Raw genomic sequence first — 21,074 nt, 5'->3', positions numbered from 1 at the left:
AAATATGAATAAAGACAAATTGAAACCATCTGTATTACTTTACTAGTTCCTTCGATTTCCACAGACCATATGTTTGAATCCGAAGAACACACATTATCATGCGGTGAATTCTGGTTGGAGTTGAGAAAGTGCTGCTCTCATTTACTCTCCATGAAAAAAGCGCAGATCTGACAAACTGAGCGCGTTGGACAGTGCGACAAAACACGACAAACTGATGCCAGGGTGTTTTGTAGCGCGACAAGTCTTAAATCTAAAAGAAATATTGTTTTTCTCGGTTTAAAGTACTGATTTCGGGTATCAAGCAGAAAACTCGAAGATATGTCCGAATTTGTGATAAGAAACTAAATAATATCTTAATCGGTGAGAAAATTCTCATAAACTCTTATTTCCGAAAAACAAGGAGTGTTTACGGCAATCTCGCAATCCGGATAATGATCTGATGAGCCCTTAATGGCTCCAGAGAGAAAGGAAACGATCCCAAGCTCAAATGGCAAAAAATTATTTGTAGTGAAATTAAATGCGCCAATATGTTATACCTACGCTTTGCTTTGCTTTCTAATAGGAACGCAGGATGCAAAGCAATGGCTTGTCGCTTGAGCATCAATCTTATTTAGACTACGATTTTATGTGTGTATTGATGTGTTATTATTTTGCACTGATGGGAATAACAATTAGGTAAGAGCAGTGTTCAACGACACAAAAGCTACTATTCGGAATTTAATAAATTTATTAATCATTCTGTAAAATAGACAACGGCAGATTAATGAAAATACAGATATTTGATACAGACAACTGATTAAAGGATTTTTTTTATGGCGGTTTCTCGAATGGATTTAGCCGATGAAAGTTTTCATGTTGCACTAAAATAATTGAATAATTCACGTGCAATTAATTGTAGATTTTGGAAAACGGAATAAAAAAAAGATGCTAAATCGTACACTTAAGTAAGTCAAAACAGATCGTAAATGCAGGAAGTATAAAATTTGGAAAATATCAGTATAGTAGTACGACGTATGATGCTTCATGTGAAGTTGGAAAATAAACATACAGTAGGATAGGTTTGAAACCTTGTTTTCTAACACAATTTATGACTCATGTTAAATACATGAATTGATTTGTTGTGAAAAAAATGTTTAAAGTTAACAAATTAACAGACATTTATGCAAAAGATCCTGATATATGTACCTCATTTTTATTCACAGTTATTACTGGGTCCAAAGAAGACCTATAAATAGAATTGTTTCAAAATAAGACTCTTCTCCTCGGTGTTTAATTTTGGATCAAAATTATTTCCGAATAATACAACTGGAACAAATAAATTGGAAAACCTCAAATGAAGTCCAGTAATAGTACCGAAGGCTGACCGACGCCAAAATACCGTCTTCCTTTATTCTACTAAAATTACCGGAAGATAGTGTAGAAACAGAAAATTATTGAAGTGAGCTATCCTCAAATGTTTACTGAAGCACACTACAGCGAAAAAAATGTAACAGAACCAGTATGTAAATGTTAAATATTATGATTCTCTTTTGCTCATTCATGATTGGAAAAGAAGTTTTAACTTTCATTGGAAAAGACAGGATTAAGATTCATGTTAAGGACGTCGACAATTTGAATGACTATTACTTTCTATACAAAGTTATGAAGTTTCAGAATTTAAAAATATTTCGAAAAACCAATTTGCTATTTGTTTGATTAGGAAATATTTGTTAAGAGAGCACATGCACTGTAAAAAAAGAAGGAATATCTTAATACCTATATAGGTATTACTTTAATTTTTCTGACCTTCTGGACCGTAATTTGTTACTGATTTTTTGTTCAAATTATACAGATGAAAAGATTTCTTTTTTCGATTGTCTTTCTTTTTTTCAAGTGTGTAGAGGGGAGATGTGTGGTACTAGATTACATCTTCGGCCACATTGCATAGAGACTACGCATTCTGTTGAGCGCCTCGCATACAAAGGCACGAGGCGCATTGAGAGAGCTCTTGATTGTGTTATACACGACTGTATAACCGTCATGCAGTACATAGACACAATCTGCTGGATGATGTGTCACGCACACTATATGCCGCCAGGCTCAGCGTCAGCGCATATAAGCTAGCGCCTATCATTCGTATACAAGCATTCGGCCGGCTAAGTTAGTGCCTCGTGTAAAGGGTGACTTTCGTAGCAGAAATATGAGACTGCACAAAAACCATAATACTCTAACAGTCTGTGAATAATGAAGTCAAGGGTACCCTACTTGCCAAGGTTTCGTAAATGAACCTGAAGTAGAAAGCAATTTTTTTCAACTTTCGTATGGAACTTGAGTATGTATGAATTAAGATATGCTACTTTGGCTTCAATTAAAACAATAGGAACAGCGAGGAAATCAAATTTCGGAATTCTATAATCTCAAAATCTACTGGACCAAATTCTATAAATATTGTACTTTTGAGTTACCCAAGTGTTGAACTTCATTAAGCTTAACAAAATTTCATCATAAAATTTATAACATCTGAGTTTTGCTTCTTTAGACCTTGTTTCTATGTTTTTTTTTCAAAATTATTAAAAGTTTCCTACTTATGAGTATTGGATTTAAAATATTTGTCTTCTTTTCCAATAAACATAAGGAATGTATTTTTTATTTTCTCGATAAAGGACTAATGCGACGCACTTTTTAGTTTCTTGCATTTCCATGCATTTGATGTTGACGTTGAGCTAAACTCCTTCTTATTACAGTTTTTGAATAATAGTGAATACAACCAGATATCAGATAAGATGACATTCCTGTCTCTTTTTTTAAAAGTTTTTATTATAAACAACAAACAGATCGATCGTTTAAAGATTTTGCTTAGCTTGATTGACTATTCATATTCACCTGCTGTAATTGAAACCGAAATGCATCACACAATTTCATTATCAAAATGAATCTAATTATTTATGATCGCTTCCAAGATTGATATAACACACATTCCGAATTCCACGATCACCACGACCATCAATTTTATTCATAGGTCAAAAGAATGATGTCTGGGATTGACAGCACATTCTAAATGTCCAAAACTGATGCTTTTTCTTCGAACATCAATAACGACGCCGATCACGTCCTAATAGTCAAATAATTGATTTGAAAAGAGAGAAAAGGGTGAAAGAATAACTTTGTGCTTTAGGACGATTAATTGATGTGTGGAATGGGCGGAATGGATTCGATCAGGATAAATTTTTGACTAGTGTTATAATGTTTAAATGAAAACAAAAACTTTGTTATCACACCCCCTGTTTTCCTAATGAAACTCAAAAATTGGATGCAAACTTCTAGTATGATGGTTCTATAATGTGAAAAGTAAAAGTAATAGCCCAAATTCCTAGAAAACCAGATAAAAATATTGCAATGTTAAAAACTAGGATGCAATAAATTACGGAAATTGGTACATTTTTTTTCTTTTGAATATCCTCCACATTGAGATTAATAAAAAAAAATGTTTTAGTTATATTACCTATTCTTTTCTATACGGTACCATTTTGATTTTGCATGTATATTTTTGCGATTGACAAACTCTTGTTGAGTACTTTTATTTCAACATATTTTTATACCGCAGGATTGTACGATTTATCAATCTAACGAATAATGGGTTTTGAATTTTAAATCAAAGGCAAGTTGAAATGATATTTCAAAAATACCCATTGAATAAGTTAACAATGAGGTAAATTATTTTAATAAAATGTCCTCCCTCAAATTTTGTTATAATATTTAAATTTAAAATCTTGAACTTATACTACGGAATGAGAGAAAGAACCAGGAAGTCGATCTTTCAAATCTTTTGAAATAAAAAATTTGTACCTACTTACCTTTTTCAAAACGTTGTATTTTTCGTTTTATGATGAGATTATTGTTTATTACAAATGCTAAAGTTTATTGAAATAAAAGATTTGAATCATATTTGGTTATGTTTAAGGTTGCCAGAATTTTTCCAGCACGAAGACGGGCCGGACCAATCCGGACTTTTTTATCGTAAAACTTGGCAAAATCCGGGCATTTCATTCCAATATTTCGACTTAAAATCCGGGCAAATTTGGTCAAAACCCCGGAATTACTCCACACAAATAAAAAAAAAACTTGAATATTTTTTTTTCATCAGCAGTTTCAAAATCGTATTTTAAGCTTTCAAAAAAACTTTTCATGATTATTTTTAGCAAACTTGCTCAAAAATTCCGTTTTGGAAGCATAAATGAAAAAAATTACAACACAATTGGTTTTTTTTGTTGTTGTTTTGGCAAATAAAGTAAATAAATCCGGGTAAAATCCGGACTTTTTTCAATGATATCCAGGCAAACGGGGCGGGCCAGACCTATGTCAAATTTTGTTTTAAATATCCTGACAAACCCGGATAAAACCGGGCAATCTTGCATCCTTAGTTATGTTCCATACAATGAGCATAAACAACAAGATACACGCTAAGAAAATTTTACATACTGGTACCGTAAAAAGTACATATTTTGAAGATTTACAACTTTTACGTAGAAGCAAGTTTCAGAAACTACATACTTTCTCAGTTCTTTTTGTTCTACAAAGTATGTAAAATAGGATACGATGGCGGGATTCTTCTCACTTACACTGTCTCTATTTGCATTTCACTTCCGCATCTGGAAAAACATTAAATCTGATTTGCGTTAAGTAGTCATTTAAATACATGAAAACAAACGGATGAGAAATCAAAATATCTTCGGGGGATTGCTTCAAAAGACTTGATTCTTTAGGTAAGCTTGTAAACATTAACCTGCATTATATGATTTTTTGATTAATGTTCAATGTTTTATGTTTGCCTAAATAAGCAGCGGCTTGTTATGAAACCGGAATCATCATCGAGGATTTAGCCTGCAGCATCAGATGATCCGCATTCGTATTCAATCCACGGCCCCAATTGAGCGATCCAAAATCAAAAATCATCAAAAGCATAGGAAAATTCTATTTTTTCAAGGCAAATTCCAGCCAGATATTATTCCAGCCAATAAATATTTGGTGTTCAAAATTAAAATTGAATCTCTTGAATTCGAAATATCCTTGGTTTTGAATTTCCAATCAGAATTTTGAAGTTTTCCCTACAGAATGTGATTTTTACATGTTTTTTGAGTTCATACGCTGATCATACTTCCGAGTACTTTCTACATACTCGTCCGTACCAGCTTTACTACATAATTTTTCGTATCATCCTTTTACATACTAGTGGCTTCCTGCACTTACGGGTTGTTTTGACTTCTTTTTACATACCTTTTTGTACGATTTTCTAAGGGTGTAAGGAAAAGCTAAGCATTAAATAAAATTATCATTTTTTTTCTTAGTGGAGGGAGTGTAGAATGGTTGCAAACGAGACAGCGTGGATGTGAATACTCTCACAAATAATTGATAAAAAGTTCCAAGACTATTGTCAAAAACACAAAAATCTGATTGAAGATTTAGGAAAACCAAACGTGTTGTATAGAAAAACTATGTTGGAATACTGTAATACTTGATTCGAAAGATCTCGAGCGGATTTGGGAAAGTTTACAAATGCATTTTTGTGCAAATATTTATAAAAAATCACAGATAAATTGAATGGTTTCAACTTAGAAATAAAACAGATATAAATGAACAAAATAAGCCTTTCTCCATCTTTGTCATTTTTCGGTGAACTTTTTCTGCAGTATCGGGTACTAAATAAGGAAATTCAAAAAAATTAAAGTGAAAATCTTTAAGTAAGCCATTTTTTTAAATAAAATATTATGTAAAAAAGATGTTTTAGATATTTAAGGACATATATATTGTTTATATGATGATGGACCGAGGTACAATATGTCAAACAGACAATTTGATACAAAGACTAATCCTAAAAAGTATCATATGAATGGGATGAAGTTCTGACGAAGCATCAGATAGAAAATTGTACGGTGATGGACATACGCGGGAGTAAGACGAACGAGTCGTAAAGAAATTGAACTATTAATGTTAACATAATTATCCAGAGGATAAAACAGTACCTCCCACTCCTAAAGAAGCGTATGGGGTGGAGGATGAATGCGCAGAATTACTGCCGGTTACGGTATTTATAAAACCCTTAACTTGTGTGTGGGATAATTAATTATCATAAATAGAGTCCTACAGGAAAAAAACAAGGAAAAAATGTACTTAGCTTTGAATCCGGCATGGAGACCACTAATATCCGCACATACATTTTCTCCATCTTAAGAGCAAATAATCCAGCGGTTCAGTGAAAACACCGGAAACCAGGGTAGCTCAAATCACCTCGGCTACACCACAACGAATCAGCCTGCATTCTCATTTACAGCTACAAACTCCTCCGAAACTTAAAAACATTCCATGTTTTGGACCAACTTCTACAATTTTCATGACGAGGCTATCGAGAGTTTGTAGACATTTTTGAACAAAAATATAAACAAAAATAAGGTTGAGGATAGAAAAAGAGCTTTTTCACTGGTTTGGGGTATACCCCCTTCATCCCGGAATATCACCGAAACCTTGCAAAAAAGTATGCAAAGCGCGGTCAGTAAACATCAAGGACAATAAAGGGAAATTTAACTAATGGTTGTTTTTTGTCATACCCCATAGTAAGCAGTAAACTAATTGATACTGAGTAAAGAAAAAATAAATTAAGAAATGAAATTCGATCAGTAAAATAAACAGCTTTCCAACGCACTCATTGAAATTCAAAAAGATTTCGAGAAACTGAAAATATCAGCATTTTCAGATTTAAACAAGGGGTGGATTTGTGTATGTGCCGGGTACTGTATTGTGCTCACAACGCATCAATGCGATGAAAGATTGTTGTTTTGCCGGCAAAGTCCTGATGTCATCCTTATATCCAGATAGCAGTTCAGACTTCAGAGTGAAAATAAGCTACTGTCAGTTTGTACTGAATATTTTGTTGTGTCAAAGTTTGTAATACTCAAGTTTGTGTAGGTATCAGTAACCAACAAACGAAACATCCCTACGCCTCAACTCCAAAATCAAAATACGCTTCAGAAATGTCAAGCACGTGCTAGATGCCAGATGCGCAAAATCCACCTCAAACGGGTGCCGGTATCAACAGCTGGGTCGTTCGCTAGCCGTCTGTTGCGTGTGTTGGTCTAAATATTCACCACCAGCAGCGCGATACCGACGCCGGAATTTCTCGGCAGCTAACAAGTTGCTAGCAAGCTAGCATCTTTTGGGTGGCTTGTGTTTCGCGACGCGAAATAGTGGCTTGGAAACTTATTCCAACGGATCGAACGGGAGCACTTTCGCTGTGTATGGGATGCGAATGTGTGCAGGGAGATGTTTTGAATTTGGTCGACAATCATTGGGGGAGTTGGAGATGGGGCTTAGTGGGCTTAGTACGAAAACTTCTCAACGTTATTTGAGGGAGCGAGCGTTTTGAGTTCTAGCCTGCGAATGGTTGGGAATAGGACTCAGATTTCCTTTGTCTCTGGTAAATTTTTTTTGCCTTGCTGGTCGTTTATCAAGTTTCGGTTTTCGGATCCCTTTTGAGACCGAACCGGGCTGATGCTTATACGTGATAGCTGACTGGAGAGTTTGATTCGGGCCCATGTTGCACACAATCAAACCTTGTTCACCACTACCAACGTCATCGTTGATGATGATGATGCTGCTGTTGATGAGTCCTTGTCGTCGGCTCGACCGTGCTTGGATTTGCTTTGTCGCTTATTCCCCACAGCACGCCACCCCATTTCGTTCAGCTTTCAAGCGTATCCTCCTCCTTCATCTCCTTCCCATGGTTCTTCCAGGACCTGGAACGAAATTCCGGATGCCGAACCCGATAAGGATGTGTAAGTGTGTGCTGAACACAAAACTGCACATTAAGCACTCATTCGGTCCGGTCCTCTCGCGGAAACGCGCTGAAAAAGCAGTAGGCCGAGCCAGGCAGGAGCGTGGCGAATTTTTTTTCTGCAACTCGTCGTGGCCTTCCTAGCGCACAGGATTCTAATTTTAGCAATTTCAGTTCGGTTCGGCTATTACGCGTCTAGTTGACGTTTTGTAAGCCAGCAAGTAGCAAGCAATAAGCGTCAGTGTCAGTGGCAGTACCGTTTGTTCGGTTTGTTGTTTTTCGCTGCTCCCCGAAAAGAACATGGAATCGATAAGTGCCGAGGCGCGTGGTGAAATCTATGAGAAGCTCTGGAGCTCCCGGGCTCTTTCGCATCAGTTCGGCAGCCCTAATCCTGCTTCGAAAGGTGCTGCGGGTGGTGGTGGTGCAAGAGGTGGAGCTGGCGCGGGTGGTGGGGGACAGCAAGGATCGTTGACCAGCTTCCGCATAGATGAGTTCGTCAACGTTATCAAGCAGTTTCCCATCATCTACAATCGGATCGATAAGCACAACAAGCAGGAGTATGCCGAGACGTGGGACCAGCTCGAAGCCATCTTGAAAACGCCCAGTAAGTATTTGGGCTTGATTGGGGCTTAAGGGTTGACACTTTCAGCTTAATGTTGTTAAAATGTCGTTTTATTATTATTGTTCAAACTGATTTTCGAGCAGCGTGATAAGTATAGGGTTATCATGTCCTGCAATGTCAAAAAGAGTACGTTGAAATCGTCATTTTTAAAAGAAAAATGATTCACAAATATTCAAAAACCTGAACCTTTAAATGCATAGTGTTGTTTCGAAACAACACTAATTAAAATCCATATATCTCAATGACTAGTGGATAGTTTTGACTTGAGTATTACATATCTACATATTCAGAAAACATATATTTAAATACATTTTTTCATATAAAAACAATAAGCCTATGGTGCTTTCAATCAAATTTATTCGTTTTATTTGAGGAAAAAAAATGTTCTTGGAAAATTGCTGTTTTGTTTAGATTTGGAAAACCTTACTTACAAATTTCTAATCTCATTCAATCACAAACATCTTTCTGCACCCAATGAACAGTGTTTGAAAAAAATTAACAAAATATTATTGAAATTAGTAAACAATTTTGAAAATTATTTTTCTACTTGCATAGAACTAAAGCTAACGGCTTCAAACCTATTCAATTGTGTTATTCAAATTAAAGTACAGATGATTATGTTACTAAATAAATAAGTGCTATTCTATTTTTTTTAAAATCGTGCATTAACTCTCATCCGTCCTTGAAATTTTTACCCGTTACAGTCCCTGGAGTGTCAATTTATCACTCCTGACTAAAACAAAAATATCTCTCTTGTTTTCCGGCCGATTTTTACAAAATTTTGAGTTTTGGATACTTCGTAATGTAACTCGAATATGTTTCAAGACAATATCCAACTACAACACTGTATATCAACTACGGAATGCTCAAAAACCTTTCACTTAGTTTCCAAGAAAACTGAAGTTAGAAGCTACACGTTGCACATAAGGATATAATTTTGTTGAATTATTTCTAAGGTCATGACCACAAAAATTGTAAAAAAGTGGTGTAAAAATCGTTTCAAATTTATCATATTTGTGTGAAGTATTGCAGCGCTTATGTAGCGCATCTTATCTATAGACTCAAAAAATGTGCCAAATTACGTCAACTTTCCCATCATCATTTCAAAATTTATCAGGTATGACTTTTACAATTTTGACGGTTCATCGATAGAAAATTACGGTTTTTCACCACTTTTTTACACTTTTTGTGATTATGATCATAAAAAATTTAAAAATATGTATATAAATATTCAATGTACTTATAGGCAATGTGTAGCTTCTAACTTCAGCTTTCTTGGAAACTAAGTGAAAGGTTTTTTGAGCATTTCATAGCTCATCCGCTGTCTTTTTAGGTTTGTTTTTTTTTTCGAATTTATCTCTCGCATTTCATAGATCATCTGCTGTCTTTTTTTAAGTATGTTTTTTTCGAATTTTTATTTTTAGAATAACGGAAAACTGAAGTGTTGTAGTGAAAATCTGAAGTGGCATTATGCCTGGGAAAAAAAATTCGAGATGCCTCACAAGGTTTTCAAAACTATAAATTTCGGAAAAACCGGTTGAGAAACAAAAGAGATATAGCGGTTTTTAGCGAGGATTGCCAAATTGACACTCAAGGTCTGATTAGAGAGTTTTTTCTTCTGGGCTTTAAGGGTGCGTCCATAATAAAAAGTTATGATGCAAAATCAATGATTTCAAGAATTCATTGGAAATAGAATTATTCGGATGCACCCGAATAAAGTTACAAGCCGCCGAACTTCCAAAAGCGGTTTATTGACACTCGATAGCGGATTAGGGTTAAAGGGTTGAAGCCATAAACAGCTCGCAATTTCTTGTAAGTTGTGTGACTTACAAAAAGAAAGTTTTTCCTTAAATTACTCCTTTAATTCCTTCAATTCCGTATGAAAAAATTTATTTTATCATTTTTTCAATACTTTCGTAAACGTAAAAGGCTCTTAAAAAAAAAAAACATGTTCTTGTATATATTGCTTACATTTGGGTGTTAAATGCATATTTCATGGCACTAATCGCTTTCTTAGTATGGTTTGAAATCACGAAAAATTGTATTAATTCTAAGTTATCTATAATAGAATACATTTTTTTGAAGATGGCTGATATTATCCAGCGGGTTAAGAAATTGATTACTCGATAATCACCAAAAAATAATCAACAAAGGAAGATTCAGAAAAATCGACTGTGATCAATACTGATTTACAAAAAGCCTTTTTAAAAACTGGATATCTAGGCTGGATTTTATTCAAGAAAAAGAATAACAAATCAAAAAATTTTGACGCATGTGCCAAAACCTTGGCATGTTTTTTACGTTCTTGAATAGTTTTGAAATATAAAAAAATATGAATTGCCCTAAAAAAATTACAAAAAACACCAAAACTTAATATAAATAAAAAATAATTACGAACAAAGATTAAAACTGACATAAAAAACTACAAAATTATGTAAAATGTCAAAAATTTCTAATAAAGGCCCATTTACACCTTGATTTAAATAGCATTTGATTAAGATTCCATCTAATGGTATCCAAACTTTCAAACATACAACAGCATTCTTTCCAAATCATTGCATTTGGAAAGAACACGAACTTCAAGATTTGAATGAAATAAATAAGTAGGTTAATAAATAAGTAGGTTCCGGCCTTGTCAATGAGTGTTATATTATTTCAGTAAAAAAATTCAAGAATTGAAAATAACAAACAAACATAAAATTAGAAGAAGGTGAAAGATTTAGATGAGCGAAAGAGAAATTATGAGAAGCATTTTTATCACATACTTATTTTATGTTCAGTATAAGTTTCAGTTTGATAAGAAGTGCCAGGTATAATTGACATTACCTTAACTGAATTAATTAACAAGTAATAATTTACTAAGTTTTCCAACTTTTACAGAAAGTAGCGAGGAGAGCGCGGTAAAATGGGGTTTCTCATTATCTTTGTTAAAAAAAAACTTGCAGTATTATAGCCTCGCGGTAAAATGAATAGGGAAGCTTAGATCTTAGCTGTTCTATGGATTAAAATTAAATAAACACGGATGTTTCTGCATTTGACAGATCGGACCACCTTTGGTTTACCCCCCTTGACTAAACCGTCAAAGGAACCAAAGTGAGTGAATAAATTAAATAATTTGAAAACAAATTTCTTAAAACCACACATTAAATATTTGTTATTTAAAAAAGTTGGTTTTGGTAGAGCTTAAACTCCACGAATCATTTTTTAATCGTTAGTTTTTTTCGGAAAACAGATAAGTAATAACATAGTTATTGTTTGTTGAATTTTTCTGTAAATATAACATTTGCTGTCAATCAATCATCGATTAATAATCAATAAACTTTTTCATTGACAAAACTCTAGTCAAAAAGTTTCATTTTAAAAGCGATTTATAAATTATTGACTGAGAACAGTGGAGAAATTTCCAGATCGAAATACTTCTTCCATAAAAAATATGATTCTTAAATCACCGAAGAAGTTGTTTAACGTTTGTCAAAATATCAAAACCTACAAAATGGCTTTGGAAAGATTTGGACAGAAATATCCAATAATTCATCCCTAATTCGCTCTAGAGAATAAACATGATTCTATAAGATATCAAACGGTCTGAAACTTCAGACACCTTTAATGAAAAAAAAAATCTTCGGGGAAACTAAGTTTCTTAATTTTGCAACATTATATTTTTATGGATGCTCTTTAAAAACCCACACAAAAGACTTACTTATGGAATCTAGAATTAATGACTTAATCAAATGTGATTTCCAGATTGTATTCAGCTAAATCGAGAAAACATGCTTGTGCTATCACATGCTCGAAAAAAATAAGCTGAAACTAAAAGTAATACATTGCACATAGTTTTTTCGAAATCATTCACAAAATCATCAACACGCTGAATGTCTCAAACTGAACCTCTCTTTGTAAAATTCGTCTTGAAACTGACTCGTTTTTTTTCTTCTTCCAAACGCGTCCGTCTTCTCTCTCTCAATTTCACCTCTCCAGCAGAATTTTTCCCTTTAAACGCCTCACACATGAGTATTTCACCCAAAAACCTGGCCAAAACTCAAAACTTAAATTTCATTTGTTACTTTTATGTCGATGTTTGTTTGATTTTTAAATAAATTTAGCATCATGTACCGGTTATTTTTTTTTGACATCTTATTTGTTTATAATCTGTAGCAGCTGTCGAAACTTTAGTATTTTTATGAGATAGAATTTTTCTATAAATCGTTGAATCAGCGCGACTAATTCAAATCTATGAATAAAACTTTCTTTAGTGACTAAAATGAAAATAAGAAATAGAGAACTTCAATGGGGGGATGTTAAATAATTTTTAGTATAATAGATAAAAATCGATGATTATAGAAACAGTGTATACAGCTTTGAAAATTCTTTTATTTATTTTCTGTTTTAAAAGTTGATTTTTTTTAACAAATTAGTGTTATTGTTTATGTTTCAAGCAAGTCCCGGCAAAACGTTTAATATCATTTGAAAATTGATAACTTCAAAAATCATGTGCAAAAGAAAAAATCGGCAAACTCACGCAATTTTCATATTTTTTGAGTTTGAAGTTTAAAAATATTGATAGTTTTTCCCCACAAAATAGTCGCCTAGTGCTTCGTTTATTTTAAATTTAAGCTCAGTGAAATTCATGTTCGTTTTTTAATACGTTCAATTGCTGTTTCACTTTTAACAAAAAATAAGAAAATTCTAGATTTTTTTTTAATTTTATAACTTTTTTAACCTGGATTACCTATCATATAATATAAATGTTAGAAAATTTCGAAAGGAAAATTATGGAAAATTACGAAAAAGGCAAAAAATATATTAAATGATCTTTAAAACGTTATATGAGTCAAAATAAACTCTTTTATTGCCTTCAAACTTTAAAAATATTTTTGGCCAACTTTTTCTTCTACGTACTCTTGTGTTCGCCTCTTAAAGACGAGTTCTGTCAATAGAAGGGTTTATCAATTTCCTTTTTTTTCTAATTCATAGTGACTCATCACACTTCCCCAAACCAAAAAGCTCGATTTCAGCCCCCTGGTAATGAATGCTAACTTTTCTCAGCATGTCTGGCAGCAAATCAAGGAAAAACTTAATACCCAAAAATGCGGACAAAATTTTAATCCTTTCGAAAGATCGAGTATTGATCTGATGAAAAAACTACGATAAAAAAAGACACTAAGATTACGACTAAAACTACGTAATTTATAATAAATTAATTGCTTATAAAATTAAAAAAAAGCACTGAAATAAGTGAAAGATTTTTATTTTTTCAGGAAGGAACCAATGAAGGTAATTCGACATTGACAAAAACTAGTTGTACTGGCGCTGCGCATTAAATGGTGTGATTGATGAATATTTTGACATCGCAAACCCGCATTGAATCTTAAGTTTTGATTCATGTTTGAAGAGTGTAATTTATCAAAAACATAGGTTAAAGTTTGTAGATTTTGAAGGATTTGTGGATACACCACGCCACGATATACCGATATACCACGCAGCGGCAATTTGCTGAGATCATTGATGTATTGTAAAAACAGTAAAGGTCCAATATTGCTGCCTTGTGGGACACCAACTTCCAAGCTTCCTAGATGACAAATTGTTTCCTGTTAGCCAAGTAGCTGCGTATAAGATCGTTGGCTAGGCTTCTTGTACCATAACACTCCATTTTTTTAAGTAATATACCATGATTAAGAGTGTCGAAGGCCTGCTTAAGGTCTAGAAATTGTCCACCCACGATTTTTTCGGCGTCTATTTTTTCAATTGCAGAATCAGCATTTCGCATGTGGCTGTAAGCCTACTTGATCCAGATTTAAACCCATATTGAAGGTTGTAGAAAACGTCATTTTCGTTTTGAAAGCTGTTCATTCTGGTTATTAAAAGCTTCTCGAAACCCTACTAAAATGCTTTAAGTTTATATGGGGCGGTAGTTATTTACATAGAGTGTATCGCAAGACGTCAATATTGGAATAACTCTAACTGTCTTGAGCGTTCAGGGTAGATTCATGTCTCTAAAATCTTGTTGAAGTATTCCGAGAGATTTTTTGCAAAATGTATACTATGATGTTTCAGCATCTGTGATGAAATATTGTCAGGGTCACTGCTTTTTTTTTTTCTTATTCTACGATTCGATGACTTTCCCAAACAGGTGAAATAATTGTTAAAGGTCTTACATAATTCATGTTGATTTTCTAGAAAGTAGTTACCAGCTCTTAGATTGATTTCAGATTTGGTTTGTGATCTTCCGAGTATTGAGTTGACATTTTTCCATGTTTTTGAATCTGACGTGTTGCTCATAATATTCTCGTAGTAGGATCTTTTACATTTTTTTTTTTGCAAAGGTCTACTTTTCTGGAAATGTGATTTAGCATTTCTTTTAAATGTACATTTTCTGGATGTTTTTTTTCTTTTTAAGATAATTATGTTTTAGTCTGATAAGGGTTGGTTTAATTTGGTTGAACATCTACTTCAAAATTTAATTAATGATTTTCGAAACTCATGCGTATTTTTACATTTCTTTTTACATTACATTTCATTTATCTTTCTTTTTCCGATAAATTCCATCCTCGCGGATGATTTGTTTCTAGAAATAGCTCTGAGTTTTTGTTTCTTATTCAGATTCGAAGCTCTTAAACTTTATTATTAAGCTTAATTCAAACATAACAAAGCTTCAAAACTGCGATATAGACTCATCATTCGAAATTTTTAATTTTTTTTTAGATTTGCAAGTCGGATCAGAAATACACAATTTAAATAAAGAATAATCATTGAAACCCAAAACATCCGAATTATAATTAAAGATTCATGATTAAGGGCTCTGAAACCGATTCAAATTCTGCGCACATATTTCTTAATTCAGATACCGTGTTTATGTACATTTCAGAAAACATATTGAAATTCTGGAAAGATTGAAATTAAATTTTTTTTCATAATCCAGAATCAGATTCGGCTCGTAAATGAGTTGTACAATCTGAATAAAATGATCAAGATGACTATATCGGTAAAGAATTTTAATTGCAAGAGATCACAGGTTTTTAATTCTGATTGTTAATTTGATTATAAAATTCAACCAAAGTCAGCTCGTTTGCACAATTCACCTGAAAATTGACAAAAATTAAGTAGAATTTGAGTTCATTTTGCAAGTTTTGCCTTCTGAACAACTTATATAAAAAACATTCACAGGAATTTATTTCTAATGAAAGTAATTGTTATATATTTAATTGTTCAACAATATTAATATTGCGGTTTTTTTTAAGAATCAAATTTCAAACTAAAATCTTTAACTAGGATTGAGTTTGCATCAATCCGATTTGAACCGCAAATTTTTAATCTTCTGATTCTACTTTTGAAAATTGAATTTATTTTGAGATTTTTTTTAAATTGAGGGCTTTTTTTAAAAAAAATATTGTAAATTCAAATTAAATAAACAACATTAAGCTGGCCTGATTACGCGGTTTAACCCAGACTTCCTCGGAAATAAAAAGATGGGAAACAATCGGCCCAGCCCGGTTGCCAAATTTTGTTGAAAAATATTTTGATTTTGTTCATTCCCATTGATTGATTCATCGACAGTTTTTTTTTTGGAAAATCAAACAAAAAAATCAAATTTCGTCATTAGGTTATCTTTTAAAATTGCCCAAAATTGAAATATTTCAAGCTAGATTTAGTATAATAAACATAAACGATATTTTGGGAGCCTGAAATACGTGTCAAAATCGTTTATGTTTTTCTATGAAAAAAAAATTATTAATATTTTTTTTTCTTGATTTGAATAGTTTCTCGATTTTTGTGAAATTATCCCAGCCTGGATACGTTGGAAAAACTTCTGACAATCTTTGATTTTGATGCAAATTTTAAGATTTCAACCATCGATGGAAGTAAGTTTCCTATTTTGTTACTTTTGTTTAGCCAACAAACGAGAGAAAAAAGACTGAAAACTCATACTTCAACCGAAAATTGAAATCTGAAACCTCGATCAGAAAGTGCGTTGTGATATCTGATTCGCAATTAAAATCTTAACATCAGATCTTTTGAGGCCCTGATATATTCAGTACGGATTTTCGGCGAACATTCCTATCTTTTTTCTCGCCTTGTTCCTGTTGATGGTCCTTACAAACGGGAGATCGTTTTCAGCTTCTCTGGCTCCATATTTTCTTGGAACACTGGCTTTTCGAGAGATGGCTCTCCCAGAATGCACAATCCGTAAGATGATGCCACTGTGGGAAGTCAGATTTGCCAATTTTATATTTCGCTTCTTATAAATTTTTCAATGAATTAATTCAATTTGTTACCCCTCTATTTACATATTTCGTGAAGATTTTGACATATGAGAACATTTTCGCATTTTATAAATATATTTAAAGAATTTTTATTTTCTGCTTGTTATTTTCATTCTGTTAATCTTGCAAATTGAAATCAAACATTATATGCTACCATGAGGATTTGTAGGAAATTTACACAAAAGTATGATGATCATCAAAAAAAAAAGTGCTCCACGAATTTTCAATGGTTTTATTCGTTCAATGTTTTAATCAATATATGCATTCAATCTAATATCAATTTTTTTTCCACAGAAAAATTCCTGATGATGAAATGGAAAGGATTGCGTGATAATTTTCGCGTTGAGCTGAAAAAAGAATTCTTCTCCCCACCGGAGAATCGCTACGTCTCAAAGTGGGTCCACTACAAAAAGCTAGCCTTCCTGAAGGAGCAAGTCCTACAAACGCTGGACCAGAAACTGGACAACGACAGCCACGATGAGCTGCAACAGATTATGCAGTTTGTGCAAAATGCAACCCAAGAGCACAATGCTACAAGCCGCGGAAATGAACATTCGTACGCAAATGGGGAGCTGGACCCTCGGGAGCTGGGAAGCGTTAAAGTTGAACAACAGGACGATGAATCCCGGGAAGCGTCCGAAGATTACTCGTTCAGCCATTTCCAAGATCCGGAAGATACCCATCGGCTTCCGGAGATTACGATTACTCCGAAGATTGTAGTTGAACCTGCCAGCAGCGTTGGGCAACAGCAGCATCCCATTAATCTTCAGCGGAAACGACGTTCGGAAAGCGTGCAGATGGAAATTCCGGTGGCACCGCCAAAGTACCATCATTCGGAATCGTTGTCTCCATCGAAGATGGAACCATTCGGAGCCGTTCCACAGGACGATGACTATCACTTTTTGATGAGCATTTATCCGTACCTGAAGCAACTCACACTTCCGGTTAAGCTCAAAGTCCGACTTCAAATCCAACAGGTTCTCTTCAACGAGCTGATGAAGGAAACTATCGAAGATGAGGATGATTAACTGTAATTTTTTTGTTTTTATTTTTATTATTTTAATCTTAAGTTTTCTTCAGTATACTCAAAGATCTGTGCTACGTGAATTGAAATCAATGATCTCTCTATTCAACCTATTTTAAGGGTTTTATATTTAAAGATAAATGTTTAAATTATTATAAGTGGATGATTTAATTTTGATGACAGCTTCCTTATGAATTTTGCAACAATCAATAATTTTTAATTTTTGTTGAAATAATTTTTTTTCAATCCTTACCGTTTTTAAAATTATGATTCAAGAATTTAAAAAAAATCTTTTCATGAGAAGTAATGTTTCATTTCTCATTCGTACGTAAGTAACGCAGCCGATTCATGATGGCTGCCGCTGCAAGCTCGACCTATCAGTTTTTCGATGTTTTCCTCAACCGGTTCAGTTTGCGATATTTTCTCTACCGATGCACTGCGCAAGTACTGGTCCGGATCAAAGAAAACCCAAACGAACACCACCTTGGCCGGCTTTTCCGAAAGGAAAAGTGCACTTTTTGCACAGCCAACAGCTGATTTTCGAAGAGAGAGAAAATTTTTAAAAGAGAGAAAGAGAGTGTGTCGGTCAGCAACCTCGTGACCGGCTTCGGAACATTCACCCTAAATGTTGAGAGAGATTGGGCTTATGTACATAAGCTCCCGGAAAAATGTTTCTCTCTTCGCCCGTTTTTTTTTGCGTCAGAATTTTCCTTGGGGTTTTCCCAAATATTGAACTGTTGCTAACTGCCATTCGGGGAGAGCACGGAAGCCAGCATGGATCAATAAAAGGTAGAAAAAAAAATGAGAGCGCGGAAGACGGAAGGGCCTTTCGGAGTTCAGTTTTGCGCATATGGCAAAAATCGGAAAAATCAGCTGACACGGAACCCGAAGTTTGCAGATCCGGGTGTTCTTCCGTGGAAAACCGAAAGCAAAAGTGATGTAGTCGAGGAAAAAAAATGTAAGAAAAAACAGCTGGGCTGATGTGCCGAGCCTTCCTCGGGTTGGGTTCGCGATTCTCAGTCCCGCTCTCATTGTTTGTTTCGGTCACTTCCGAAACAGATCGGTCCGAGGAGTGATTGTGTTCGTTCGTTAGCTACCGAAATATTCTCAAATCGGAAATTTTTCACCCCAACCTATGGCGATGACGAGAACGAGAGTATGAGGGATCGATGAACTTTTCCGCTTCTGGGCGATAGGACTAGGTGTTTAGGAACCTACCCAGCAACTGTTTGTTGGTGCTTAGCAAACTGGCTCCTTTTATTAGATTTAAATTTGGGCTCGGTGCTCCAGGGATTTCTGAAATGTTTAAGATCGAAGAAAAAATCCCTCAGCTCCTCAGCAGTTTAGGGATAAGGTGAATAAACGATAACCGAAAGCAAAGTAGGGAAACAAAGTTAATTTTTTTACACGAAATTGATTTTTTCCTGGGTACTGTCCTGTCGAAAGGCTTTCAGGTTTATAAAAGCTTGTATCACAAATTCAAAATCAGTTTTCCGGAAATCTTCATTTTGTTCATCAAGATTTCAAAACAACTAAATTCAAACTAAACACTTTATGAAAGGTTTATTTTAATAGATTGGAAAATAGAGTGTGTGTCCTTTTTCAAATAAAGAAATTACAAAAAAAAAACAGAATTTTCAATCAGCGGTATGTTGTATTCTTTATTACGAAAATCTTATTTTTCAAGGTGCCTGATAAAGATTGGAATATGAGACACAAATGAATTTAAGACCACTGCAAGCTTTGTAAGGAAAATTAAAAAATTCTTAAATTTTTAAACCTCTCATAGCTTTTTTGGGTTGTGTAACTTTTAGAAAAAGCAATAAATTTTTTTTGAAGTGAACCATCCAGTCCTGAATTAGCACAACGAGTAGTTTTTTTTGTATGGAAATTTGTTTGGGAAAACAAAATTTTTATCGCCAGAGATGTACTGAAAACTACAAAAATTATAACTTTGAATGAAAAATATTCCTTGATTCTAACCTAACTTGTACCCCAGAAAAGATATTCGATGTTATACAAAATTTTATTTTTAAAACCAATGTTTATTAATTCTAGCGTTTTTGACTGCTTATTTGAAAGTTAGTTGTATAGCTGTAATATGAGAAAAAAATTGAAAAAAATAGCTTTGCATAGTCAGGAAGTCTATTGATTTCTAAAAACTTCGCAAAATCATTTCATGAAGTTAAAAGGTCTAGTAAGCAAAGTCTGCCATTTTTAAATACTTTTCAAATTATTTATTTTAAACTGGATTTATTGAATTTTCTGGATGATTAAATGTGCAGTAATTTCTTCTTCCATACAAATTTCCATACAAAATTGAAACGCGTTTCGCTTACTCAGGAACCAAATCATCTCAAATTTTACTCTGAACATATGAGGGCAAAAAAAAATTTTTTTTTTGCAGTAGTAAACACATTTTCTATCTTTACATTTAAATCATCTCATGGTACACCTTTATAAATATTGTAGATAAAACTTAGAGATTTGATTGTATCATAGCTCCTGGTAAACCATTTTGCGGTATTCATACCTTTTCGGCGGTTTGTAACACTTAAAGGTTTCTCTTTTGACATTTGGCCCATTTGGCGGTTTGGCATTCAGCGGTTTGTAACAATACGTGGTTTCCCAATTTGTGAATAAGTCTATTTGGCGGTATGGATAATTGCGAAATAACTTCGCGGTTTGTTTCAAATGTTCAAAAGGCCGTCCTAGACACATGGATCAAAATAACGAGGATGTCCTTAGGGGATCGTCCTTAGCTTTGGGTAAACCTAGAATTATGGGGCCTTCCTAAATCTTTGAGAAAACCTAGAAAACGGAGCCGTCTGAGAAACATAGATCAGAGCTAAGAGGCTGCTTTCTCATGCCACGCGTCCGAACTAGAATCATGCATGGTCCTAACGCTTTGCGTTTCGAAACCAAAAAAATCTAGGAATAAAACATTTGTTTAGTAATTTTTCAAGTAAATATCTATCTTACCGCGAAATGTTCCATACCGCCAAAACCGCGAGAAGGCTCATACCGCCAAAACCGCGAGAAGGCTCATACCGCCAAAAATGACACCCCCAAACACGCCCATTTGCCATATGTTAAACCGCCAATAGCTTTGCCTCGTTTTAGGTCCATTTGCCAAAATAGCAAACTGCAAAACATTATACCGCAGATGTAAAACCCGCAGACAGAGGAACAAGCTGTAAAGCTTCTTTTGATTCTTAAAAAAAATGAAATTCAATAAACCTTTTTGAATCTTCAAACATTTTTTAAATCTTCATGTCAGACTCTCACAATTGAAAATTACGATTTCATCATTGATCAAGCTCATCCCCTCTGTATGTTGAAACAAACCCATTCAGAAAAACT

General features: G+C 34.0%; 1 protein-coding gene across 1 annotated transcript; it reads left to right on the top strand.

Moving 5' to 3' along the window:
• Nucleotides 1-7,631: 7,631 nt before the first annotated feature.
• On the top strand, nt 7,632-17,794 carry LOC129748521 (uncharacterized). Its single transcript, XM_055743169.1, has 2 exons — nt 7,632-8,408; nt 16,982-17,794. The coding sequence occupies exons 1-2, from the start codon at nt 8,105-8,107 to the stop codon at nt 17,713-17,715; spliced, it is 1,038 nt and encodes a 345-aa protein (XP_055599144.1). The 5' UTR covers nt 7,632-8,104; the 3' UTR covers nt 17,716-17,794.
• Nucleotides 17,795-21,074: the final 3,280 nt, after the last annotated feature.

The sequence above is a fragment of the Uranotaenia lowii genome, chromosome 2 (assembly GCF_029784155.1).
Source record: "Uranotaenia lowii strain MFRU-FL chromosome 2, ASM2978415v1, whole genome shotgun sequence".
Classification (NCBI taxonomy): domain Eukaryota; kingdom Metazoa; phylum Arthropoda; class Insecta; order Diptera; family Culicidae; genus Uranotaenia; species Uranotaenia lowii.
Note: the sequence above shows the minus strand (reverse complement) of the source record. Positions and strands in the feature narration are given on the sequence as shown.